This window comes from Quercus suber, unplaced genomic scaffold (genome assembly GCF_002906115.3).
Source record: "Quercus suber isolate HL8 unplaced genomic scaffold, Cork oak 2.0 scaffold_929, whole genome shotgun sequence".
In the NCBI taxonomy this organism is placed as follows: domain Eukaryota; kingdom Viridiplantae; phylum Streptophyta; class Magnoliopsida; order Fagales; family Fagaceae; genus Quercus; species Quercus suber.
In genome coordinates, this window is record NW_027070352.1 from 56,397 (window position 1) to 82,993 (window position 26,597).

Genomic DNA, 26,597 nt, shown 5'->3' on the forward strand with positions numbered 1-26,597 from the left:
AGAGGGAAGAGCTAGTATTTTCCTTAAAAGAAACCTTCATGTGTTTACCTGAAACGCCTACGAGGCCCCAAGGGTGGATCCAGAATTCATTTGCCACCATTTGAAGGTTAACCCATTGATCACCCCTAAGAAAGAACCACCTCAGCGCCCATCTAAGAAGCATGCTAATGCAGTAAGAGAAGAAGTAACAAAGCTCAAATGAACTAGAGCTATTAAAGAGGTTTTTTATCCTGAATGGCTAGCAAACACTATGGTAGTGAAGAAGAAGAATGGGAAATGACGGGTGTGTGTAGACTCCACCGACTTAAATAAGGCCTGTCCTAAGGACCCATTCCCTATGTCGAAAATTGATCAGTTGGTAGATGCCACGGTCGGCCACCCTCGGATGAGTTTCCTAGATGCCTTCCAAGGTTACCATTAAATACCGCTAGCCCTAGACGATCAGGAGAAGATTGCATTTGTCACCCCTATTGGTAACTACCATTACAAGGTGATGCCCTTTGGGTTGAAAAACGCAGGATCTACTTACCAAAGGATGATGACGAGGATGTTTGAGCCGCAATTGGGCAAAAGTATTGAAGTCTATATAGACGACATGGTGGTGAAAAGCAAGATCATTTCGGAACATGTAAAGGATTTTGAAAACATTTTTGAAATTCTAAAAAGGCACAAGCTACGTCTAAACGCCTCCAAATGCTCATTTGGTGTGGGGTCAGGCAAGTTCTTGGGATACATGGTGACTTACAGGGGAATAGAAGTTAACCCCGATCAGATAAAGGCTATCCATAATCTACAGGCTCCTCGGAATCCTAAAGAGGTTCAGAGGTTGACCGGAATGACTGCTGCCCTAAATTGATTCATCTCACAATCAGCAGATAGGTGTAGACCTTTCTTCTCGTTGATCAACAAGTGGAAGGGATTTGAGTGGATTGAAGAATGTGCTATGGCCTTTCAGCAACTTAAGGACTATCTCGCTCAGCCACCCATCATGTCCAGTCCTGAACCAGACGAAGTCCTATTTGCCTACATTACTGTGGCTCCATGTGCTTAAGGGTCATCAAATAGCCCATGGCCCACAACCCGACCCAGAAACCCGACGGCCCACCGGGTTAATGGGCAGCCCGGCCCGTTGTTATTGAGCCCCATGGGTAGCCCACTAGCCCAGTAGGTCAAGCCATGGGCTAGTTTTTATGCCCATGGGTACCCGATGGGCTAGCCCAGTAGCCCAACCCGCTGCCCAGCCCGTTGGCCTAACCCATTAGCCCAGCCTAATAACTCATAATTCATAACAAAAATATATAAGAAGTGTATGAAGGATTGATCTTGAGATATCATAGAGGAATTTCTTAAGAGAATTTCCTCAACCACTAAGATATCCAAAGTAATTGTGATAAACGTAGTTTACAAAATATATATTTTTTTAGTAGTCTATCAAATTTGAATTAACCATTTGACATTTTTTTTATTAAAGATAAAAATTAAAAAAAAAAAACTATTTAAAGCCTTAATAAATAAAAAATTAAATAGGTTTTCATCAACAAAACAAAAAATTAAATAGATTTGACTGTAAAAAAATTTGTAATTAAGTATTATATTCTTTAATTATTTCCTTTTAAAAAATAGATTGATTATTTCCTTATAAAAAATTGATTCATTCCTCATAAAAATAATAAAATAATATGCTAACACAAGCCCATGGGTGACACATTAGGCCCAACCCGATAGCCCAATTCGCTAAAGACAAAATGGGCATTGCCCATGGGTAGGGTCATGGGCTAAAGTTTCCTCTTTCGGCCCAGCCCGACCCGGCCCATTAACTAGCTAATAGCCCATTATGCCCAGCCCATTATGCCCATGGGCCAAGTAAAAATGGGTCGGGCCGGCCCGACCCGGCCCATTGACGACCCCTACATGTGCTGTGAGCTTGGTGTTAATACGAGCAGATCCCGGTGTGCAAAGGCCAGTCTACTATGTAAGTAAGTCGCTGCATAAGGCTGAGATTCGTTACTTACCATTGGAGAAAGCTATCGTGGCTGTGGTACTTGGTACGCGGAAACTCCCTCATTATTTCCAAGCTCATACAGTTTTTGTTCTCACCCAGCTCCTGCTCAAGTCCATACTCCGAAGTGCTGATTACACTGGGAGGATTGCTAAGTGGGGCACGATCTTAGGGGCTTTTGATATCAGGTACATGCCTCGCACATCGGTCAAGGGCCAGGTCCTTACAGATTTGGTGGCCGAGTTCATGGAGCCTAGGGTAGAAGAAATAACACCAACCTCGAACATGGATGAAAAATCGGTTGGCATAATTTCTCAACAAAGCCCCTCACATTGGGAAGTGTATGTGGATGGTGCAGCGAACCAGAAGGGTTCTAGAGTGAGGCTAGTGCTGATATCCCTCGAAAAAATCATCATTGAAAAGTCACTAAGATTGGATTTCTCGGCAACAAACAATGAGACAGAGTATAAAGCTCTACTAATGGGAATGGCTATGGTTCGAAGAATGTGAGGAAAGTCAGTGGAGGTGTTCTTGGACTCGAGATTAGTCGTTGGCCAAGTACAAGGTGAGTTTGAAGTGAAGAATGAGAGAATGCAAGGATACCTGAGCCGAGTTAAGCACCTGCAATCAGAGTTCGAATTTTTTAACTTGCTGCATATCCCCAAAAATGGTAATATGCATGCTGACTCTTTAGCCATCCTCGCTACCTCTTCGGCGCAGGGATTGCCGAGGGTTATCCTCATGGAGGACCTGCATGGCCCTGTAGAGTCACGAAGAGAGGTAGCCCAAGTTCACCAAATCAAGGCCGAACTCAGCTGGATGGATCCTATAATTAAATTCTTGAAGGAGGATATTTTGCCTAAAGAGAGGGGCGAAGCTGAAAATATTCGGAGGAAAGCGACCAGATTTTGACTATTCGAAGACCGAAAATTATACAAATGTTCCTATTTAGGACCGTATTTATTATGCATGCATCCTGAAGCAGCTGAGTTATTACTGGAAGAGCTACATGAAAGAATCTGTGGGAGCCACACTGGAGGTAGGTCCTTGGTTCATCGAGCCATTACCCAAGGTTACTGGTGGCCGAATATGCAAAAAGAAGCTCATGAATATGTCAAGAAGTGCGACCAATGTCAACGGTTTACCCCAAACATTCATCAGCCAGGGGGAACCCTTAATCCGCTATCCAGCCCGTGGCCCTTTGCTCAATGGGGTTTAGATATCGGCTCTCGGTGGATGAAGCCCTTTTACCCCGCTGGCCTTTATCCACCTTCTGTTGCTTTGCCCCTTTTGTAGGCACCACCTCCCTCTCCTCCTCGATCGTGATGGGCCTCTTCTTCTTCATATCTGGCATTGGTTTTAGGCCCAAATTAGCAGAAATTTGGGGAGTTGGTGGAGGGAGACTGACAACTAGTTGAGATGTCCTAGTGTCCTTGGGTCCAACCTTCTTATTCCTATTCTTCATCAAATCCTTTAAACTTGCCATATCGTCTTCTTCGTCCGAAGAGACTTCTGGAATAACTATTATTAAGATAGGAGGATGGACACTGGATTGCCTGTCAACTTCCTCCTTGGCATCCGGAACGCGTATCACTTGAACCTCTTCTGAGGCCTCTCCGAAGGTGAATTTGTCAATTTATTCTTCGAGTGATGAAGTCAAAGAAGCAACACCCTCGCCTTCTGCTGCTGGCTCGAGGGGAATTTGTTGAACCGGCTGGATGAGCAGAGGTACATCCTGCGGGTTTGGATGTGGCACCGGGGGAAGATCGAACGGAGCCAAAAAATCCTTCCGAGCAACGTCAATTCGGTTGATGCGATAGTCTCCTTGTCTTATCGCGTTTCCGACCGGCTAGAAATCGGACGGTTTGGGTGTGTAACCAAGAATGAGGGGAACCGACTAGAGTTGCCCGTCTTCATTCACAAAAATTTTCGATCGTAATAGATAGTTGAGCGCGGTGGTGTTGGTAAGACTCAGTCGAGGAGAGACATGGTTTTTATCTGTCAACATCACAATAAAACTTAATCAGAAACTTGAAAATAACAAGATAGAGAGGACAAAATTGCAAAGAAATGTCAATCCTAAGTCTACTGTTAGCAAGCCTGAATCTAGGATGCCCCTACCTGGCTCTCCTGGTTGGGTTGGGCAGTGAAGACCGTCATGCCAAGTGCCCGAGACGATTAGATAGTCATCTTTCATCCCTTTGTTAGACTTGGGAAGACAGGAGACGAGCCTAACAGCATCGGATCGGGATTTCAAGTAATATCCTGCTCCTTTCTGACTGTGGCACTTGTACATATGTACCACGTCCCGCCAGGTGAGTCCCAAGCCTAGATGGCGGTTCAAATCATCGATGGCTCCTAAGACTCTAAAGACATTGGGCGGACATTGCTCGGGGCTAAGCCTATGGTTTCAAAGGTAGTTAGTGGTGATGAAGCCCATAGGAATAGTTATTCCCCTTTCCAGGAAGATGATGATGGGGATTATCACTTCACCCAACTTCCGATCTATTAGTATTTTTTCTAGGGGGCAATATCTCAAACCCACATCTTTAGGTATACGATATGTGGCCCTAAACTCCATCTGAGCGGGGCTGTCCACCAGATACTGGAATCTACCCATCTTAAACAAACGAGAAAGAAGGGACTCTAAATGCAGTGACTAGAGGGCGACTACTCGAAGGCCAAGAAAGGTGTCCGAGAGCAGATTAAAGACGAGTATATGAGAACTTACACAAACAGGATCGGAAAATGATCTTTGAACTCGTAGAGATGCTTGTAGATTCTGGATTTGATGATTGTAGAGCTTGGTCGATTTGAATGCCTTTGTTCGCTGGAAAGTCTGAGAATATGTAAAGTAAAGGAAGAAAAACCTCCTCTAGGGCTTTATATAGAGACAAATGAAGGGGCAGAAGTTATCCCGCCCAAATTTCGAGGAAGAACCACATCCGTTGGATCATTAGTCCACCGTTAGATGGCAAAGACAAAACGCCGCCTAAAGTAATTAATAGCGCTTTGGAAATCTTGAAACGGCAGCAGCAGTTATGAAGCGCATAAATCTATGCTCCTACACGTATGAACTAAGATATTTTTGTATTTTTGACTTTTACTTCGTAGCAAATCAAAATCTTATTTTTTCTCCTCGGATGCGAAGGAAAAAATTAAAATTTTGAGGGGCTATTGTGGGGGGCAAAAACTCAAGCTTATGTATTGAGCCCAAAGCCCTATGTAAAGGTTACTGTATGTTCGAAGATGTGAAAATTGTTGAGGAGTATTCCGCACGAAAGAAAGATACCTGGGATTGAAGAAGATCCGTCTGAAGAAAACACCAGTTCCAAAGAGATCATTCTCCTCGGATGTAAAGATTCTTGGTCAAATAAATATCTGGGGGGTTCGAATAAGCTTACTAATGACTTCAGCAATCTGGATAAGCTTTGGACATGCCTGGAGATAAAAAGAATGGAGAAATATCTAAAAGGAAAAGCTGCCACCACCACATTAAATGCACTACATCTGCTTTTCTGGCCGCATTAATGTGGAGAAGACCCCTGAACAGTGTCAATCCAGCTACCACCACTCACAGAAAGCCGAGGAAGAAATCTGACATGACATATACTCAAGTGGACACTTAGATGAAGAACAAGTGGACGATGAAGATGATGAGGGAGGATGCTATATAAAGAAAGAGCTTCTAGAGAAAAAATGGACTTTTGGAGGGTTGTATTGATTTTTCATTGAATAATATTCCTCTTCGGACATCAATTTGAAAGACTGTGAAGTGTGTTTTTTATCAATTCCTTCTTAGCACCATAGTTAACTATTGCGTAGTCTACAATCAACCTAGTTCTTCACCCAATCTCTACAAATTCATTGTTCTGTGTTCATTGGGCTCATAATCCAAACCTTTTGAGCTTGGGCCACAAAAATATACCCTACACTATGTTTTTGGAGTACTGAAATGTAAATCAATTAATTTCCAAATAAGTAATGTATTCCTTGTCTACAATGGAACTAGAATTGAATTATTATAAATAGACCATGCTTTAATAAATTTAAAAGACAGAGGAATAAATTGAATAGATTTAAAATTACATTACTAAATTAAATTTTAAGCAAAATTATAAGGTGTAATTTGTAATTTAACCTATATTTTATTTACAATTATTTTTTTATGAGAAACAAACACACACACATAAGGGAAAGGGAAAAGGATTCTAACACAAAGGTACACTACAATTCCACTTAAAAGCCATGGTAACTTTTAAGGGAGCGTGACGTAAGTTATACCATATACAACACACTTTCCTAAGTAAATGTGGGATAATTACCCAATCTTTTTTTTTTTTTTTTTTTTGAGAAACAAACATACAATTAAAGTGTGTGATTGTATTCAACTTATCAACTTGACCAATTAATCTTCTAAATTCAGTGCCAAAACAAAGTTTGAAATTAAGGAAAGAAAATATTGTTGTACATTCCTTGCATTCCCTTTCTTTGTATGGGCTTAACTTGGGCTTTATACTAGTGGGGGAAGGGTCTGTCTTTTTGTTGGGTTTTCAATGGTGTGTTAATGGGCTTTACATAGATGAATTAATTTATGAGTATGATAATGTCACCACTACTTTGTAAAACAGCCAATCCATCAACCACGTAACAATTTTCCGGGTTTCTTATAGCATAAATTTTTAGAACTAAATACACTCATCCTTTAATGTTTAGCCTATAAGTGATTAGTTCCTAAAATTTAATGAGATCAGTTTCAGCACCTTAAATGCTAGAGTCAAATTGAAAATTGATGTGCCATCATCTTATAAGGACTAAAACCAAATTTTTTCCGAATTGCTCTATTATGGAAGTGAAGACTTCAAGCTCTGCTTTGCATGCTTGGAAAAGTATTATGAAAGGGAGAGATGTTATTAGAAAAGGTGGGATTTGGAGAACTGCAGATGGAAGATCAATCAATTTTTGGGGAGATAATTGGGTTCCTGTCAAGTATAGGCCAAAGATTGTATCACCAATCCAGAATATGGACATAGGAATAAAGGTATGTCAGTTTATCGATCAGGAAAATGGGGTATGGAAGGAGGAGTTGCTTGACCAATGCCTATTGGATTTTGAAGCGGCTGAGGTGAGAAAAATACCTCTCTGTCGCACCCAGCAGAGTGACATCTTAACTTGGCCTTTTAATGCAGATGGGGAGTATACTGTGAAGTCTGGATACCAATTTTTATTGGCAAAAATTCACAAGCAACAACCGGGTCCCTCAAGTTCCGATTCGTTAAAACCATTGTGGCAAGCTATATGGCAACTGAAAGTACGTGGCAAAGTCAAAAATCTAGTTTGGAGAGCATGCCAAAACTCCCTTCCAACAGAGATGAATCTAGTGAAACGCCGGGTTATCACGGATGACAGATGTGATCTATGCAAAGACAAACATGAAGATGTTCACCATGCCCTATACCTCTGTCCGAAACTTGTTGAATTATGACAAGAAGTCCCCCTATAGAATCACAGCAGGCTAAAACAGTGTGACAATTTTATTGATTTACTTGGCTGCATATTGGTTGAAAATTAGGACCCCAGTCTCTTCTCAATGGTCATCTGGGCAGTGTGGAACCGAAGAAACAATATACGCCTAGATAAACAAATTGTTACACTGAGACAGCTTCTTCAACAGGCCAAGGATCGGTTTCAGGAGTTCTCGGCATTACAAGCAAACCTCCATCGTGGATCCTCCCAGCAACTTCTTGGAAACCTCCAAACGCTTCATTGTATAAAATTAATTCTGATGGCGCCCTTTTTGCTAAAGAAAATTGAGCAGGAATCAAGGCAGTGATAAGAAATGAGCAAGGCTTGGTGATGGCATCTCTCTCCCAAAATATTCCCTTGCCATTCACGGTTGTAGAATTGGAAGCACTTGCAGGTAGAAGGGTAGTGGAATTTGCTGCAGAACATGGTTCGGATCGAATTATATTGGAAGGGGACTCCCTGATTCTCATCAACACCCTATGAAGTGGCTGTAGATCACTAGCACAGTTTGGTCACATAGCAACTGATGTGCAGCACATTGTCTCCCTATCTTTCATTGATTTTAATTTTTCTCATGTAAGCAGGCCTTGTAATACGGTAGCACATTCACTTGCACGGAGAACCATTTGTTCTTCCCATATGGTTCTCTAGATGGAAGATGTTTCACCTAACATTATTCTTGTTCTTCAATCTGATTTCAATAGCCTCCTTTATTAATAATATGCACTGTCTTTCTTCTCATAAAAAAAAAAAAGTATTCTAGGTCTAAAAAAAATGTTCCCTTTAATTAGGTTTGTTGGGACTAAAAAAGCCATGACTTTAAATTGCAGGAACTAATATCGATTATGGGTAATTTTAGGGACAATGGTATATTTTAATAATTTTTTTAGCATTTTTCAACTTAGTCCTTACATTAACATTACACTCAAATAAATATATTTTTCAACCAAATATATATATATATATATATATATTTGAAGGGTAAAACTTAAGTATAGTATACAGTACCTTAGATACCATTTTTAAAATTCAACCATCTAATGATAGTTCTTTATTATCATACCAAAACATTAATTGATTTTTGGTGTAGATGGAGATTGAACTCCAAATATTTTATTCAGAACATTCACATCAAGAATACTAAAAAATATAGTTTTTAGCAGCATTCCAAAATACTACTTTATCTATTTTCACACTTCATTTTATAAACCCAACATAAAAGGTTTTATTTGTTTTAACATTTCATTAAAATATTATTTATTTATGATTTATAATTCTTTTTTATCCGTACCACCCACTCACCCTCACCACCCAAGCCACCACAAACCTAGAACCAACAACCTCAACCCACTGGCCTTAACTTACAACACAACCAACCATCGGTCTCAACCTATAGCACAACCCACAACAAAACCAACTCAACCCACTCACTCTCACCATCCAAGCCACCACAAACCCACAACAACTGGCTTCAACCCACAACACAACCCATGACACAACCAATCACAACAACATCGAGATCTATCGAGCAACCCAACAACCCACCACCGCTAAGAAACACCACCAAGACAAAAACTACTGAGACCCACCGAGACAAAACAACCAAAACCCACTAGCCACTGAGACCCACCAAATCAAACCCACAAAACCCACCAAATCCACTAAATCAAACCCACGAAAGCACCATGTGACCTCACCCACCAAATCAGACCAACGAATTGTCGAACCATAATCGATGAACCACAACCAACGAACCAAGGCATGGGAGAAAGAGAAGAGAGGTAATTTTGCAAAGAGAAGAGAGAGACACGAGTCAGAGAGAAAGAAATAAATTAATTAAAAAACACAGCAACTTGCTATAGTAAGTTGTTAGCAGTAACAACTTACTATAACAAGTTGCTGAAAATTTTTAGGATTAGCAACATTGATGTAGAGGGTTTTTTTGGTGGTTTAGTGTTAAAATGAATTTTTAGCATTTTTCACATCTTTGATGTGAATACTTTCAAGAATTAGAGTCTTTATAAATTGAGCTAATTGGAACCCTAACCATCTATCTTGTTAAAAGAACTTAGCTAACGGTGTTAACACCTTCTCTTTCTCTAATTTTGTTAACCATATCCCTCCAATATCTCACTCTCATCTCAAACTCTTGAAGATCTCTCATTCTCTCCACTATCGGATCTCTATGGCTCCTGTCTAGGGGTGGCCATAGTAGGCCACCATTAGCCACTTTTATGGTGTCTCTTTTGGGTTCTCTCTTCTCACTGAAGTCTAGCCTAGGCTTGAAAGCTTGAAACCCTTGAGCTCTGCCTCCATCTTAGGCAATAAAGCACACTGATCCTCCTCCTCCTTCTCCTTTGTTTGTTCTCTAGTTTCCTTTAATTTATCTATTCTCCTCTTCTCTCATTTGATTTTATGTGGGTTTGGGGATTAGGTTTGTTTTGGATGTGGTTGAGTTCTCTAACAAAAGAAACATATAAACATACGGTGTTTATTAACACCGTTAGTTGAGTTATTTAGTGAGACGGGTGGCTAACTTTTAAAAGGGAATAAAATAAAGATATTCATTTGCTATTGTTTCTTTGTGATTGTTAGGGGTGTGCACAAAACCGACAAATTGTAAAAATTGATTGAACATTTGCCAAAATTTTGGTTCAGTTTTGGTTCGGTTCAGTTTCAATTTTCAATTTTTAAAAACTGAAAATACTCGGTTTTGTTTTAGTGGCAAGTTTGAATGCACTAAACCAGCCAAAACCGAATCGAATCATATTATAATATATTTTATATTAAATATATAATATAAATTTTATAAATATTTGGCTTCCTGTATATATTGGCCTTTTCATTTTTTTTTTTTAAGACCGTTGGGCCTTTCTTTTTATTTTTTTCATATGATCCTGCCTTTTTTTTTTTGATAGGATAATCCGGCCTTTTCAATGTTTTCATTTTATCATTAATTAAATAGCTATAATTAAATTAATTACTAATTAGATATCTAATATCTAATTAAACTATAAAAACAAAAGTTAAAAACCCTACCCTACATAACCCATAACCCACACGTTTTCACTCACTCGCATTGATCCAGCCTTTTCTTTCTTTTTTTTTTTTTTTTTTTTAAATGAGGTTTTTGTTTAATACTAAATTAATACTATTTTTTTTTGAATCACCTAGTCCACGCAAGTTACCTCGGAGATCAAGGAGTCGTCGTAGCTCGAGAAGGCCCATTAAAGGAAGAAGCAGTAGCAACAGCAGCCGCAGTAGTTCGCCGCCGCTCCTCGTAAACCATAGGTAAGCACTGCCTCTCTATATCCCCAAAACCCCCCTTGCCCACCTGCCTTCCCTCCTCCCAACCCCCTAAAAAAGAATCTGAGTTATGTATGATGTAATGTCGAGGTGGTATTATTGACTATGAGAACAAGATATTGTCGCTGTAATATGCTCTCTGATGGTAGCATCTAGGTTTGTCTCAGTTATGTTGGAGGTGATGTTAAGCACTGGTTATTTGCTGTTTATTTTTTCAAAAATTATTTAAGTTGTTATTTTATTATTGAATTTAGAGTTTTGAAAAACATATAAATAGATACTGTTTGTTACCAGCATTTAGTTGAGTTATTTAGTGAGACAGGTGGCTAAATTTTAAAAGGGAATAAAATAGAGATATTCATTTGCTACCGTTTCTTTGTGATTGTAGATAGTGTGAAAGATATACACAACAAAACCACAGTGCCACCCAGCTTAAACCCTAATCCTAAACCCCAGAGAAACCAAACCAAACCAAACCAAACCACTTCTTCTTCAACCGTCGTCTCCGATTGAAGGTACCCTTTTTCTGTTTCGGTTTTCCTCTACCCAAAATTGGGTTGTTTTTATTGTGTGATATGATGAGATGTGTGCGAAAATTTGGATGATTGATGATGGGGTATGATGCTCTGTTTTGTGTGCGTGTGTGTGTTCTAAGTGTATTTTTTGATATTATGTTTGAATTGGGTAATTGCCATTTGTTTGTGTTGTGCCACCTTTTACTAAAATTGTTCAAGGATTCATTATCAAACATGTCTTGCGCAGCTGTTTTTGCTTCTTTGGATGTTATGATATGTGCGTTTATTGTTAGTTTAGTTCTCTTTCTTATTTTGTAGCTTTTTGCAAAAGTCACGTTTGAAAAAGGTGTACCCAGAAAAACGTGAGTTTTTAAAAAGATTAACTTTGGCTTATTAAGTGTCAGCTTTGTACAAATTTTTTTTAGTGCCCTTTTGAAAAATTGGTGTTTGAAATAGTTGTATCTAGAAAATTGTGGGGTTTTAAAGAGCTTTTGTTTGAAAGAACGGAAGCAAATAGACCTAGTTGGTTGATTTGATATTATTGCCTTTTTATTTTTGGCTGTGTAAGTTGCAGATGGCCAGGTGGGACGAGATTCTATCCCTTCCTGTACAGAATCCTCCAACCTTGGAATTTTCTGCTGCTGACCTTGTGTGGTCAAAGGTGGAAGGTTGGCGTGACAAAATCAATAGAGTTGCTCTAATCCCTTTTGCTAGAGTGAATGATTTTGTAAAGGGTGAATCAGAAAATAAAGACTGTCCATCAAGATTTCATGTTGAAGCAAGGCAACGACGACATCCAGAGATGACGTGCAAGCCAAAGGTTGATGGCATTCTTGAATATATTCTATAAGTTCAAACTTGTTCCTTTAGAGGAGTTCTTAGTAACTAGTACATCATGAGTTTTCACATAGCTTGTTGATTGTGAAGGTATTAGTGTTCCTTTGGTCTTGATGACCACCGTAAGGGTGGCATTGTATGACCCAGTAGGACAACTTATGTCCCAAATAAGAAAAATGCTGGCCAACCAAATACTAAGAGAGGGTGCACATGCCACTTTATCATGAAGCGCTTAATTGCTGAACCATCAGTAGCACTAATCATATATACTGAAGATAAGCATGTAGATAAGAAGGGGTTGCCATGCCATGGTCCATAGGATACTAAGGCTGCTGGAACGCGTGCTATGTTTGCTCCATACATATTAGAGGATCTCTATCTGCGGGTCTTATCTCTACTACATGTTGGGGTTTCTGTGGAGACAATAATGCAAAGACACAGTGAATCGGTAGTAAGACAAGGTGGACCAAGTAACTGTGATGACCAGTTAAGCCACCGGTATGTTCGAAGACAGGAGAGGAGCATCTGACGTTCTACATATGAACTTGATGCAGATGATGCAGTCAGCATCGGCATGTGGGTTGCAAGCCATCAGAATCATGTTTTCTTTTATGAAGATTTCTCTGATTCAGAGCCTTTCACTTTGGGAATTCAAACAGAGTGGCAGTTACAGCAAATGATTCAGTTTGGCAATTGCAGCCTTCTGGCTTCTGATTCAAGGTTCAGAACAAACAAATTGAAGGTTTGATTTTATTTTATCTATATATCATTTTTTTTAAAGTTTATGTAACCTAAGTCCTTAGTGTCCTTAGAAACTAACTGCACTTTTTGCAAATTCATCTAGTATCCGATTCACAGTCTTGTTGTATTCAACTCGGACAACAAGGCAATCCCTGTAGCTTGGATTATAGCACCCAGATTTGCAAGTTCAGATGTGCATAGATGGATGAGGGCTCTTTTACAATAGAGTTCGCACAAAAGATCCTACTTGGAAATTGGCTGGGTTCATTGTGGATGATCCTCTAGTTGATGTCCTTACAATCAGGTTGGTTGCTAAGTTGACCACTCACATTTCAAACTGTATATTAATAACTATATGATTTAATAAACATTTTGGTAGAAAATTATTCCATGGATCTCATTGGCTTATAGGGGAGAAATTATTCAGTCCTCTAGGAGGACCAGTTCAGCAATAATAAAATGCCATGTTTTTACCTATCCAAAAAATAAAATAAAATAAAATTCCATGTGTTCAAACTAATTAAGTCAAATCCTAATCACAGCATTTACAAAATAAAATAAAAAGTCCACGGCAATACCTACTATCACCGCTGCCTCCTTTAACTTTCACACCTGCACCTGCAAGTTCATTACACCACAATGCTGGTGTAGGTTGGCTTTCAGTTTGATTTATCTGAGCATTCTTGTGTAAGGAATCTGCAAACACCAGAGTCAAAGAAGGCTACAATGATGTTAGCTGTTCTCGTGAAAGGTTTTTATTTATTTATTTTTTTAATTCAATATTGTGATTAGGGTTGTGATTAAGATACACATGAAATTTTATTATTGGATGGGCGGACCATTAGGCATTGCTAACATGGTCCTCCAGGAGGACTGATAATTTCTCCATATAGGGGTGGTGGTGTAGACACCAAATATGCCCATTAATCTGATTGATCACAGTTAACATAGATTGATGCTAATGGATGGTAACACTTTTTAATATTTAATTTGTTTTTGTTTTTGTATTTAATGTAATCAGTTTCAATTTATTTCCTTTCCTTCTATGATGTAGTTTGGGAGGCCTATTTTTAGGCTCTGAAAATGCAATTGATCCTAAATGAATGAAATTTGTGTTGGAAGATTACTTCTAGAGTTCTAGTGCTTGGTGGTGATTCCAAGGAAGCCTAGATTCCTAGGTTCCTACCTTTATCTCATGTTTGGTGATGATTCCAAGTAACCGTATACGTTTCTATTTTCTACTTTCATCACTTAATGGTGATTTCAAGCAAACCCTATGCGGTGATTCCTAGGGTCCTACCTATCTTTTTGTTCCCTAAAGCACCAAGTCCCCTTTTGAGAGCTCATTGTCCTGCATCAATGGGAAGCTGGTTACCCAATAACTTGATTCGCATGTTTATGATGCACTTGCTTGAGTTTAATCATAAATATATGTAGGGTTTTGGTACACAAAATCAAAATCAGTGACCAACCCTTAAAATTCCCATTTCAAAGCTCCCAAATATAGGGTGTACATGCTTATTGATTCAGACTATCTTGTTGGTGTCTCATCTCTTATTGTATTTTATGGCTCAAAAGTAGCTTCAGTAATATGTATTTAACCATTGGAAGTATTATATTTCGTATATAGTTGCATAAGACAAAAGATTTGCATTGATCAAGCTGAAAGGACAAATTAACAATAATTTTTGGTGGTTCTAGTCCAATATATGAGTTTGACTTGGGTAGCCTGGATTACTAAGCATGCTGAAAATTTACCGTAGTGGAGCCAGACCTTTTAGCGTGGTGGCTGTGACTTCTTCTATATTCTTAATGAATTGTACATACTTGAATTGTTGAATTTATATATGTTTTATGCAATTTTCTCAGGGATGTGTTTGAGTGCTCTGTACTGATATGCTTCTGGCGGGTCCGTCATGCGTGGCATAAAAACTTAGTAAAGAAATGTTTTGGAAACTATGATGCAAGTCAAGATATCAAGACGGCTTGAGCAGGCAGTGGATAACATCTGCCGAGGACAAGGAGCAGTTAATTTGTTTGAGGATTTATTGGAAGATTTTATTGATGAGTCAGATTTTATGGATTCCTTTAAGGCGATATGGTATCCTAGAATAGGTTGGTCACTGTCTTTTCTAAATGGAGGAATTCTTTCCCTTGTGTGAGGGAAGTGAAAATATATATTGTTTATTTCACTTATAAAATATATACATATGTGTGTGTGTATATATATATATATTTTATTGCAGTCTTCCACATTTACTGCCAAACTGCTAATTTACACTGTTGAATGGGTGGTCATTTCCAAGTATTGATCAAGATTTGTGTTATATATGAGTGTGTATGTGTAGTTTATGTATGTTTGTACTTGGTTTGGGGTTCCTAAGATTTGGTCACCCAATGAATTAGTAATCTTAATTATTAAAGATCAACTTGATCGTATGAGGTGAAAGATATGAAGTCTTACTCTAAAATACTATGGGGTCCATTGGCTTTTCTATATAAGTCTGTTTTCTTTTATTAAGAAATTACTGACTTGAGACTTTGTTCTGACTCAGGACTCAGGAGCATGGACTGCGGCACTAAAATCTCTTCCACTTGCGAGCCAGGAGACATGTGCAGCAATGGAGTTTTACCACAGCCAGATGAAGCTTAGGTTGTTGAATGAGAAGGACCCTGTTGTTTATCAATGTGCTGATTGATTGGTTGATAAGTTGGGTACAAAAGTGCATTCTTACTTCTGGCTTGATGAGTACTCAGGGAAGGATGATTTTGCACGATATTGGAAAGATGAGTGGAGGAGTGGTTTAACATCTTGGCGCAAAGCATTGAAGATTCCAGACTCTGATGTTGTCATACAAGGTGGATGGGCAAAAGTTGCCGACCAGCTTGTTAAGGATAAAGTATATGTTGTCTGGAATCCTGGTTCACAGTTTGGTATTTGCAATTGTACTTGGGCAGAAATGGGCAATATGTGTGAGCATATGTTCAAAGTTATTAATCTTTGCCGTAAACGAGGATCTACTATGCCATCTATCAGCATATTCCAGTACCACAAGGCATTGATTGACATGCTACACTGCCAACCCCATGATTCTTTGATTTGTGATCATGCTATTTCTTTAGCAGTTTGTGTACAGAAGCAGTTGAATGTACTTGTTGATTTAGATAGCAGTCAGACTGCTTTAGATCCCATTCAGAGTCAAACTGTAGATAACATCGAGCAAGAAACTGTTGAGATGGCTCTTACTAACCAAGATACAGAATTAGTAAATGAAAGTAACTGCGTGAACGAGGATGTATCAGCTCATGATGAGAATTGTGGGGATGTAAATGATGCTCCTCACATTATTAGCAGTGATGTGTGTGATGAACTGAATGATTTGGCTACTAGTGGAAATCACATCTCTGGTGAGAATGTTGGAGAAGAAATTCGTTGTGCCGAGATGGATGTTGAGCCATCGTCCATCTGTATTTCCCCACCTGGACTATATTCTGTTGATGAGGTTGTTGCAAGCAATGTCTTCTCCAAGAATGGAGACAGAGATTTGGACAATACAAGAAGCAAGCATCTCCCGTCCAAAGTTGATTCCAGTGATGTAAATGGGTTTCAAGATAAAGATTGCGATGAAAATATGATGGATGTGGAGCCACTATCCATTGATTTTCCTCTGTCAACTAGGGAGTTTCTGGAGCAATGCACAGTGACCCGTCAAGATGGTCTTGCAGATAATGATCTTGAGCCTACAGTTTCCAATACTCCTGATTCTGAAACCAAGACCTCCTCAGCTATATCCTTGCCTGTTGAGTCACAAGTGGTTGATATGATTGAAATTTCTGGTGTCATCAAGGTGAATGAAGGAATGGAATTGAAAAGTGGGAATGATAGCATTGATGAGAACCTACTCTCCACGGATAATGGTGTCCAAGATGATGGTGTTCACGATAACATTTCAGATGATTCTGGTAATGGTCATGATGCAAAAGCAGTTGACAGCATGATGACTGAATAGTCAGAGTTGCCGCTAAGATGCTTATGGACAGCACATTGCATTGAGGACAACAACCTCCACAGATTTCAGCTCATGAATCTGGTTTTTGTGAGAAACCCTTTTTAATTGCCAGCTCTTTTTAGATTAGGTGTAAATCTCAGAAGGCTGCTGGAAATAGAGACTCTCAAAATGAGGTTATTTGCCAGCAATTAGTTGTTACTGGTGTCAATGGCACTGCTGGAGGGAACTATTTCATGGGGGACTTAGTGCATGCCTCTCCGGCAAGTACAAACACTACAGGGATGCTGGTGTTGCAGTTAGTAATGGCTGAAATTGGCGCTCCATCTCACCCATTTTCTTTATGTAAATATTTGTCAATCCATCCAGTTGTTTCAATTTTGCTGATTTACCTGAGTATTTTTTCTAATTTATATCTTAATAGTTACAAACGATCTCCAAGAAGTTGTCAATAATGGCCAACATATCATCTTCTATGTGGAAGGGGTAAGAAAATGCCTCAGTTTTGACAAGATTGGGAAATATGACCACATTGTTAATATTGGCCTAAACTTATGATTGATCACATTTTTTTAATTCTAGTTTCTTGGATATCTTGTATCATTTCTGCCTTTCTTAAGTTTTAACACAAAATCCATTGTTGTCAAACAAGCATATATCCTGTATTGGGAAGAAATAATTTCTTTGCCTTTGCTAGTTTATTTACACACTGCTTTTCTGTAGAAAAACACTAGAAATTGTACATTGCCAACTGGGAAATTGTTTGTCTTTGTAAAAGTCAAAAGGTGTACTCAAGTTATTATTATTATTTTTTTGCAAAGCAAGTTTTTCGGAATAACAACTACAAGAAACGTTGATATATATATATATATATAAATCTAGTAAGTGCTGGTTCTATTAATCTGGGTTTGAAAGCAGCTTTTTACCACTTATTTATTTACTAAAAATTGGTGCAAGTATAATTGTGTGTGTGTATATATATATAATAAAATAAAAAGTGAAAGTTCTGAAAAGTTGTGTGTGTGTGTGTGTATTTTTTTTTTTTTTTTTTTTTTTTCTTTTAACCCTGTTAAAACTGACTGGTAAATGAAGTTATTGCTTCAAAATTAAAGTTAATATTTAAGAGGTGGATTTTAATTTTCAATAAAGTTGTCATAACACGGTGAATAAAGCAAAAAATATGCTACAAATATCATAGAAATGCGCAATTTAAATTGATAGCTTATAAATATTTCATTTACGCAGTAATATATTCTTCAATTTTATCAAAAATATAGTATCTAAAAAACATTTATGATTTATTCAATTTTATATTTAAAAAAAAATTGTATCTCAAAAAACCATTTATGATGTTAAAAAAATCGAAAGTGTGTAATTGAATCAAGAAATATTCTATAATTTTATTTTAGCTTTAAAATTTTCCAGTTACTCAATAATACATGAATTATTCAATTTTATATCAAATGTAACATCCAAAACAAAATTTATGATACTAAAAAATTTGAATTAATTTTTTTTGTAATTTTAATTTTAGTAATATTTTAAAAAATATTAAAATTTTCCCTCACCTTTCATTCAAAATAGCAAACACATATATAATTACGTTTGAGCGTGTTTGAGCATGTATGTGTGATTAAATCAATTTTGAAAAAGAGAGAGAAAAAAAAAAAAAAAAAGACCTCAATTATAAACTAACTTGAATTTGTATGATTTAAAAAAAGCGATTTGTTGCTATTCTTAGGACTAAATAATATACTAAATTTTTATTTGATAAACCCAAACAGTGATTTAAAAAAAGATAAAGAAATACCGAACTCAATCATAAAGCAAGCAAATCTCGTAGAAAAAAAAATTATAAAGCAAGCAAAGGGTTGGGCGGGAGGGTTGTCCCCATATTTGAAACAAGGGCTCTCTCTCTCTCTCTCTCTCTCAAAGTAACAACATACATAGCTAAATTAAGACTAGTTAGTCTTTAAAATCAATAATTATCTTATGTATCTAATATATGTATCGTTCCTCTTATAGTATGTGCGTCAATATGATTTTAGGTTTCACACACTATAAAAAAGAAATACATATATCGAATATGCGAGATTTTTTTTTCTCTCTCTCCCTCTCTAAAAGTGACAACAGACATAGCTAAACTAAGACTAGTCCATCTTCAAAGTCAATAATTATCTTATGTATTCAATATATGTATCATTCCTCTCACAGTATGTGCGTCAATATGATTGTAAGTTTCACACACAATAAAAAAGAAGATACATATATCGGATACATGATATATTTTCTCATTTGAATTTGATCTTAGGGTGCAGAATTTAGATTAGAATGGAAGATTATGTATCATGTGAAAGAGTCCTGTCCTGTGGCATCAACAGCAGTCCACCTACCAGTTGTTTAGTTTTTTGCCCCATGTGTTTGGCTGTCTTTATGTCAATGAACGGTAAGAGCAACGAGAAGATTAAAAGATTGTTTAAGAAAAGTTAGGTTTAGTTGTCTAAAAACAAAATGAAAGCACCACCCATCTTCCAACATTATTTTAAAGATTTCAATGTAAATAAGTACCCCAAGTTCTTGGCATGGCCTGGGAATTTACTAGAATAACTATTTCCTCAATTACAGGTTCTTTGCAGTTATGTCATCCATCACAACGGGGTTTAAGGCCAATATAAGGAGCATTTGGGACACCAGCCATACCAACAATCTCACAATAACCCAGCTACCATTGAACAGTTGAAGTAATGGCTAGGCTATTGCCTTCTCTCTTCTCCCTTAGTTTCCATTATGTTATTGTAACCACAGTTTTCATTTCTATTCCAAGGCTTACCCATTCATTAACACTAGATGCTGATATTGAAGTACTTAGTGCCTTGAAGCGTGGCCTTGATCCGAACTCAATTTCTCCAACATCATACCTTAGTACTTGGGATTTCAACTTGGATCCATGCCAAGCTATGGGAGGACAGTTTCTAGGAATTTTATGCAGTAATCCTCTAGACAATTCTTCTCAGAGAATCACGGCACTTGATCTCGATGGAATTGGATATGATGGGTTTTTGACACCATCAATCGGAAACCTAACTGAGCTCACCATCCTCAGTCTAGACAAGAACAAATTTCGAGGACCATTTCCAGGAACCCTCTCCAATCTTAAAAAGCTCACCAGACTTTCACTGGTGGATAATTACTTCACAGGCCCAATTCCTAGAGCAATCCCTTCGCTTAAGAATCTTGAATATCTAGACCTTTCAGGAAATAGTTTCTCTGGCTCCATTCCAACCAATAAAATCTCTGGATTACGAAGCTTGACCTACCTGAGCTTGTCAAACAATGGATTCACTGGAACAATCCCTGACCTTAGAGGGTTGTGGCAGCTGCAAACTTTAGATCTTGGTACCAACCAGTTCCATGGAAATTTTCCAATTTTTCCTGTGAGATTGAGATCACTATCCCTAAGCCATAATTTACTTTCAGGCCATATTTCTCCAATTAAGAGGCTCACACACCTTAGGAGGCTAGATATAAGTGACAACAGATTTTCAGATACCATCAGCAAGGATATTCTTTTACTGCCTAGGTTGGTTCACCTTAATGTTTCACTCAATCGCTTCACCGCAATAGAGACTGTCAACTTCTTTGGAGAACAGACCCCGCTTGAGGTGCTTGATGCAGAAAATAACCATTTTCGTGGTAATTTGCCTGTCAATTTGGCCACAATTCAGAATTTAAGCACACTTAATCTGGCACATAATCTGTTCTCTGGTCCAATACCAAGCGAATATGGAGACAAACCAGGGCGACCATGGAGAGCTCTGAACTTGGATAACAACTTTCTGTCAGGAAATCTACCACCAGAGTTCATCCGTCACGCAACAAGCATAAAAATTAGGCTTGCAAACAACTGCCTTAGGTGTCCAAGGGACATACCTCTGTGTCGCAGAAGGCAAAGATCAGCTTCAGAATGTGTTAAAAAGAACAATCGTGGTGGGTAAGCAATTCATCAGATCAATAAATAAGAGATTCATCAGAACACAATGGCATCATGGAGTCATTAGGGAAATTTAACAGTTTATTTTTTAGTAAATCCAAGTCATTATCCAAAGTAGAAAAGCTTGTTTAACTTTCTACCAATAAAATCAAATAATTATGAATGTGAAGTCCATGAATGGATCTTTTATTCATTAATTAATTTCTGGTTAGGTGTGTTCCCAATTCTCTGTATAAATGCTTCTGAAGTTAAAACTTACATTTCCTAAAACAACCGCAAACAGGAAACAAACCAAAAGAAGAAATTTTCAAAATGATTGCTGAATCTGGGAGCAAAGAATGGTCAGTTAATATAAAACCGAGAAAATTGACTACAACACTTTTAAAAACTGCTATAAACACAAGCTGTTTCTACATTGTAAAAGGAAGCAATTTATAGAAGCCAATTAACAGTAATGTTGCCAAGCCATGTGAAAAGTGGGAACTGAGCCAGAGCAATAAAGAGCAGGAGATAGTGGTGCTTGCTTGAATCATAACTCCTCACCTCTGCAAAGAGGACTCTCTTCATTGTCTTCACCAAGAAGATTCCCATGCATAAGCAGGTCCAAGGCATAATAAAATAGTAAGAGTATCCCCAGATAATCTTCCCAAGGACAGCCAAACACATGCCTGTGAAAGTATACCCTGCGTAAGCCACAATGTCCAGCAAGGGTGCCTCCCCACTACCCAATGACAGCAGTGTTAATTTCAGAAGTGTGACTTGCATAAACCACCCAAGCAATCCCTTGATAAACAACCAGTTCAGAGCTTCTGGGCTAAACCTGGCAATATACTTAAATATTTTAAAAAATTTTGCAGGCAAGAAGAGAAAAAGGAAATAAAGGGATTGAGCAACAAATTATTATGAAAATTAAACAATTTGAGTTTAACTTTATAACATTAAAAGGAGACTACAACCAAATTATAACTATAAATCTAAATCTGAAGGCACTGAATTAGAATTTGCATAATGATGATGACGAAAGTTGGGTGGCTATCCAGAATCAAAGCAACACAATGCAAACAAATCCTTCAACTGCTACTTAAGAGTAAAGAGAAGAAATTGTCATATCCAGAAGATTTCTACAACAAAAGAGAAGAGGACAGTTCAAGATTCCCTCATTTGCGGGAGGTGGAATCAATTATCAATCAACACTTCTACTAAGTGAAACTTCATAACTATACAAGTTCTATGATTGATTGCAAATGGGAACGTCTACCCCAATACCATGCAGGTCTTGGGAGAATAAATGGTCCAATCTGTAAAACAAGGTTGTCTGGCCTGCTAAAGGGGTCCAAGTCTGAGCTGTATCAGATCCATTTGATATTTGGTACTCCAATTCACAGTTCCAAGTCCCTTTCTGACACAAGGATATTCAATGAAAAGAGCATAAATCTATACATATTTTTGGGCATAACCTGTGAAGCTATTCCAACTTTTGCTGACACTCAAGATGAAGATGGGAGGACAAAACAAAAGCACAAGCCCTATAGCAGAGACATAAATAAATAAAAGACATGCTAATACATTTATAATCCCAAAGTTCCCAATAGAAGCTATGGTGATTGCCATTGCGAACAGGCAACCAACCACCTCTTACCAACTCTACCATTATAAATGCCATCACAGGAAGACATCTCTGTCATTTACTAACTATAGCCTTTTCTGTATAGATGTTAAGCTTTAAAATGAAAATAGCTGGACTAATAGTGCCATAGTGACTATTAATATCACCACTTTGGAAATACTCAATAATTTTTTAAACAAAAACAGTTACCAATTCTGAGGAGAGGAACGAATTCAATGTTGATCATATCATACAACAATGATATGGTGAATTAGACTGTGACCACAAAATCTTGAAAAATGTGATACTAGAAAGAGGGGGAACAGAATATGACTACTACATAGTACACGTTTTTTGTTGTAGATGAGAGACCTAACAAACTTAATAATAAAAGACACTGAAAAGAAAGAGCAACAGACAACCACCCACAAATGTGTTCACTTTGAATGCTAACAGAATGAGGGAAAATTAATTTCCTGTGATATGGAATAAAAGAGGAAGATTAATTATTACAGTGAAAGAAAAAAAATTCAGTCACATACTTTCCATTAAGACCCAATGAGAAGCCAGCAAGAACAACGTAGGTACCAAATGCCATAAATGGAATGTAGAGGTCTGGTGCATTTATATCATAAATTGGGGGCTTATAAGACAGCCTGCCCCCTACTGGCTCAGTTATCCGGGTCCAATGGCCCTGGAGAAAAGGAAAATAAGCAAAAAAGATATAACTACCATGGAAGGAAAAAGTTTGCTACAAGAAAACAGAGCATGAACATTGCTTACCCTGTGCAGGAATGGAAACAGAACAACCTTCAATTTGTTCCTCACATAGTGGTCATTCACTTGGAAATAGTATTGGGGATCCGAGAAGTACCTACTTATCTGTTTAGTTTGAAACAAAATATCAATACAGAGGACAAACATGGATCAAGAATGCAACTGACAAAAAAAGTACTTTCATATAAGAGAACCCAGATATTTAAGGGACAAACCCAATGATTTTATGACAGTTATTGGTGCAAACACTAGATACAGGCCTCCAATTATGCAGACTTATGGAATATGGATGCAGACACATGAAGAAAACGGCCCAACCAGTGGCCTTATGGATGGAGCCTGCTAACGTATGGCCTAAGGGTTAATCAACTGGTGTCTACAATTTGTTTAATTTCTTTAAGTTATGTAATTGGTTAAACCTTGTTTTCTTTTCCTATTTTCTTAGGGAATTTAATTCCTTTTCTTACTAGGTTAGTAAAACTATTTTCTTTTCCTAATAGGATAATAAGTTTGGAATTCTATTTAAAGAATCCGGGGATCAGTGTTGTTTTACAATTTGCTTGAGTAATAAAGTTTAATGACTTCGAAATGTTTTAGGTTTCAACTTCAAGTTGGAAAGAAATGGAGCAAAGGAAGGTTGAAAATAACAAGGGTAGAAGTGGTGAAGGAGATAATGGAGTATATGAGCTTAGTGGGACAGAATAACAGGAATATACGTGCCTGACCCCGGTTTAACCCAGATTAATTGAAAAAAAAATCTTCAAACCCAATCCTGAATTTGTTAAGATTAAGAGTTTGTTGATGGTTGTGATTGTGATATGTTTTTAAGTATTACTTTTGGTGTGTTGTGTTTTCCCTAACAAATGTTAAAGAGGAAGGCAGTCATATATTTTGATTTGAAAAGGAAAGTAACTAATGAAATTTTTAATTTTCTTTGGAATTTATATGGAAGATCACACTACCCCTGCATGGACAGTTTTAAAAGAAAAAGTTCAAACTTTGCCAATTCTACAGCTCCCAAGATCATTCAGATCATAGGGTATGTACTTCAGTACCATAAATTCACCTAAGCTTTTGCATATTACATTAAAAAGATGTCGATTTCCCTAAAAAATAGTTGCAAACTAGAAGTCTAATTGACAACTTCAATAACCACACTGACAGTGTCCTCTAGAGCTTAAGTGCATTCTAATCCATCATATGGATACACAAATAATAAAAGATTGAGAAAAAACTTGATAATACCAACATGACAACATTCAAGTTATCATAATATTATATCCCTTGTAAACTCAAACAAGAATGTTGTCTTAAATCATAACAGTATATGCCACTTACATTGCTTTGCACATATTCAGAGCTCGATCCTAAAATTTTCTCTCCATATGCACCCAATCCACCTCTGATAAGCCCAGAACCAGCTCCATAAAATGCATTCCCAAATGGATTAGGCGGAGCATTTGCTGCATTTACTGGTGGTCTTGGCACCCCAGGCTGGGTCCCCACATTGTTGTACATTTCTGTAATTGAACCCAACAAAAAACAAGGTCACAATTGCACCCAAAAGCACAGCTCAAGTTTAAGTCATCCAAGGAGGCTACTATTGCTAAATTTCACAGCCAAAATTTTCAGTTTCCGATTAAACGTCAGCACAGTAAGTCACAATTTTAAAATGAAGCATAAAACTAAAACTCTAAAAGCTACCTACCCAGCTCACGAAAACCAGAATCTGTTCTTTTCTTCTTTTTTTTAATAATTAAATTGTTACAATAAGTGGGGAAGGGGAGATACAAATCTTGGTTCTCATAAAGGAGACCAAGTAATGCCCACTAAGCTACAAGGCTCTTGGCAGAAAACCTGAATCTGCTAAATCCTATTTAGTTCCCAAATAGTTAAACAACTTTCTCCCACTGTACAATTCTCCTCCTTAGGAGAACCTACATTTAAATCCCCACTACCCCAACTCCTGCGACTAGTCTTATAGTTTCGGGACTAAGGTTTTGTTTTTATTGTCATTGTATCTCTTGAAAAGCTCACCCCTTTTCAACCCAAATACATTCGCCGTAATTCGATACACAACAGCATTCTTCTCATTTCACAACCTTATTCTTCCTATCCCAAACCCTTTTTTTCATTTTTCTTTTCCAAAACAGATTAATAACAAATTGATGCAATCCAAAAATTATTTTAAAAAAAAAAAAAAAATTGGCCATTAAATACAACACCTACAGTAACAAAATGAAACTAAAACCTAAGTTCATTTCCGAGTGAAAATTAAATAACCATTAATTAACTTATGGAATATGGATGCAGACACATGAAGAAAACGGCCCAACCAGTGGCCTTATGGATGGAGCCTGCTAACGTATGGCCTAAGGGTTAATCAACTGGTGTCTACAATTTGTTTAATTTCTTTAAGTTATGTAATTGGTTAAACCTTGTTTTCTTTTCCTATTTTCTTAGGGAATTTAATTCCTTTTCTTACTAGGTTAGTAAAACTATTTTCTTTTCCTAATAGGATAATAAGTTTGGAATTCTATTTAAAGAATCCGGGGATCAGTGTTGTTTTACAATTTGCTTGAGTAATAAAGTTTAATGACTTCGAAATGTTTTAGGTTTCAACTTCAAGTTGGAAAGAAATGGAGCAAAGGAAGGTTGAAAATAACAAGGGTAGAAGTGGTGAAGGAGATAATGGAGTATATGAGCTTAGTGGGACAGAATAACAGGAATATACGTGCCTGACCCCGGTTTAACCCAGATTAATTGAAAAAAAAATCTTCAAACCCAATCCTGAATTTGTTAAGATTAAGAGTTTGTTGATGGTTGTGATTGTGATATGTTTTTAAGTATTACTTTTGGTGTGTTGTGTTTTCCCTAACAAATGTTAAAGAGGAAGGCAGTCATATATTTTGATTTGAAAAGGAAAGTAACTAATGAAATTTTTAATTTTCTTTGGAATTTATATGGAAGATCACACTACCCCTGCATGGACAGTTTTAAAAGAAAAAGTTCAAACTTTGCCAATTCTACAGCTCCCAAGATCATTCAGATCATAGGGTATGTACTTCAGTACCATAAATTCACCTAAGCTTTTGCATATTACATTAAAAAGATGTCGATTTCCCTAAAAAATAGTTGCAAACTAGAAGTCTAATTGACAACTTCAATAACCACACTGACAGTGTCCTCTAGAGCTTAAGTGCATTCTAATCCATCATATGGATACACAAATAATAAAAGATTGAGAAAAAACTTGATAATACCAACATGACAACATTCAAGTTATCATAAT

At 37.4% G+C, this 26,597-nt stretch overlaps 2 protein-coding genes and 1 non-coding gene across 3 annotated transcripts; 2 read left to right on the plus strand and 1 right to left on the minus strand.

The window, feature by feature from the left end:
• Positions 1 to 12,196: 12,196 nt before the first annotated feature.
• Positions 12,197 to 17,534, plus strand: LOC112033864 (uncharacterized). Its single transcript, XR_010626976.1, has 4 exons — positions 12,197 to 12,925; positions 13,028 to 13,228; positions 14,794 to 15,039; positions 15,487 to 17,534. It is a non-coding gene; the product is annotated as an uncharacterized LOC112033864 (transcript).
• A 2,141-nt stretch (positions 17,535 to 19,675) lies between these two features.
• LOC112028343 (probably inactive leucine-rich repeat receptor-like protein kinase At3g28040) lies at positions 19,676 to 20,926 on the plus strand. The gene has a single exon (XM_024061023.2). The coding sequence runs from the start codon at positions 19,676 to 19,678 to the stop codon at positions 20,924 to 20,926; it is 1,251 nt and encodes a 416-aa protein (XP_023916791.1).
• Positions 20,927 to 21,219: 293 nt separating this feature from the next.
• On the minus strand, positions 21,220 to 24,842 carry LOC112028344 (uncharacterized). Its single transcript, XM_024061025.2, has 4 exons — positions 24,644 to 24,842; positions 23,312 to 23,410; positions 23,071 to 23,222; positions 21,220 to 21,742 (listed from the first exon to the last, which is right to left on the minus strand). Exons 1-4 carry the CDS (start codon positions 24,821 to 24,823, stop codon positions 21,355 to 21,357), a joined length of 819 nt encoding a protein of 272 aa, XP_023916793.1. The 5' UTR covers positions 24,824 to 24,842; the 3' UTR covers positions 21,220 to 21,354.
• Between the last annotated feature and the right edge of the window lie 1,755 nt (positions 24,843 to 26,597).

Coding starts and splice junctions, on each gene's coding strand:
- LOC112028343 (XM_024061023.2), top strand. CDS start 19,676: ATGGCTAGGCTATTGCCTTCTCTCTTCTCCCTTAGTTTCCATTATGTT.
- LOC112028344 (XM_024061025.2), bottom strand. CDS start 24,823: ATGTACAACAATGTGGGGACCCAGCCTGGGGTGCCAAGACCACCAGTA. Junction 23,411..24,643: donor CTGAATATGTGCAAAGCAAT/GTAAGTGGCATA, acceptor CAAACTAAACAG/ATAAGTAGGTACTTCTCGGA. Junction 21,743..23,070: donor TCATTGGGTCTTAATGGAAA/GTATGTGACTGA, acceptor GTATATTGCCAG/GTTTAGCCCAGAAGCTCTGA.